The sequence below is a fragment of the Suillus paluster genome, assembly GCF_016628075.1.
Source record: "Suillus paluster strain FC165 chromosome Unknown EDB91scaffold_186, whole genome shotgun sequence".
Taxonomy (NCBI): domain Eukaryota; kingdom Fungi; phylum Basidiomycota; class Agaricomycetes; order Boletales; family Suillaceae; genus Suillus; species Suillus paluster.
The window spans coordinates 21,982-23,149 of NW_024537746.1; the positions used below are offsets into that span (position 1 = coordinate 21,982).

The 1,168-nt window shown below is 43.3% G+C and overlaps 1 protein-coding gene across 1 annotated transcript; it reads right to left on the bottom strand.

Annotated features, from left to right (window-relative positions):
* Nucleotides 1-874: 874 nt before the first annotated feature.
* Nucleotides 875-1,168, bottom strand: EDB91DRAFT_1040248 (uncharacterized protein; the record flags this gene model as incomplete). Its single annotated transcript, XM_041312871.1, has 1 exon — nt 875-1,168. A coding segment is annotated over one exon (294 nt), but the record flags the coding sequence as incomplete, so codon positions are not given.

The following is a 1,168-nucleotide window of genomic DNA, read 5'->3' on the forward strand; positions in this document are numbered from 1 at the left end:
AAAGTGGAGTGGATATTGATATTGGAGTGGTCGGATCAGGTATATGACAATACCCATGGATATATTTCTTATCAGGTACTACTACAGTTGTACTACTGAGTCTGTTTCCTGAGACTGAGATATATATTCCTTATCAGCTCCTGTTTCTCACTCACTCTAAGCCTCTCATTGCGAGAACTTCATCACAGTTTATTGTGTGACATTTACAGAAACTGCTTGAGGGCTCAAGAGGTGTGCAATACAGAGAATCAAGACACTGACATGTTGAAATTCCATGGGTGGTACTAGTACTGTGACTGTCAAATGTCACAGTGCAAATTTCCTTACTTAGTTATGTTTTGTCACTTAGAAATGCAAAATGATCAAACACGATTGAGGAACCAAGGACCCAGAAAACTGCTACAATACATGAGATGCAAGAGCACACATGCTAGACATAGTGAAAGCATAATGAAAACATGATGAAAATGTTGCAAAAACAGAGCCTGTAAGTTGTAAGAGTCATGAGGGGTAACCATGTAAGTAGTAGGAAGGAATGACAACATGGAAAAGAAATCTAAGGCTAAGTGCACAAGGCCTTCTTCAAAGAAGCAGCAGCAGAAAATATTTGAGCATCACCCTTGCACTTTTGACCACTTGGACTGGCTGGGATATTCTCCTTCTCCAAATTTAGGACAGTTAGGGTGAATAGAGGTCAAAGCAGAACACCCAACCTTGTTTGTTCAACAGGAGTGTCAAATATATTGGTAGGAAGGGGGAGGCTGCTATGAGGTTTTCCAGGGTGCACATACTCCAGGTGATGCTCATTCATGTGGGCCTCAAGATTGTACCTCCAAATTGCTGGCCTCCAGTCTGTCTGACAGTTTTGATGTATGCAAAGCCTGCAGATGACAGGAACATTGTGACATGGGCAATTGTTGGAGCCTTTGTTAGTGCTGCTGTACTGGAAATTCTCCTTGTGTGGGCATTGTGATTCCCAAGTAACTGAATGTCTGGATTCCTTGAAGGTAACTGTGCACTCAGTGACACCAGAACGACTGCAAAAGCCACATGGCTGTGGGCCTGAAACAGCTGTTGTGAGATTCTCAGGAACTCTGCAGGCAGTGTGAAGGATGTGGCCACCCATATGTGAGCACAGATCTTTTGTTGCCTCGCCACATAGAGGGCA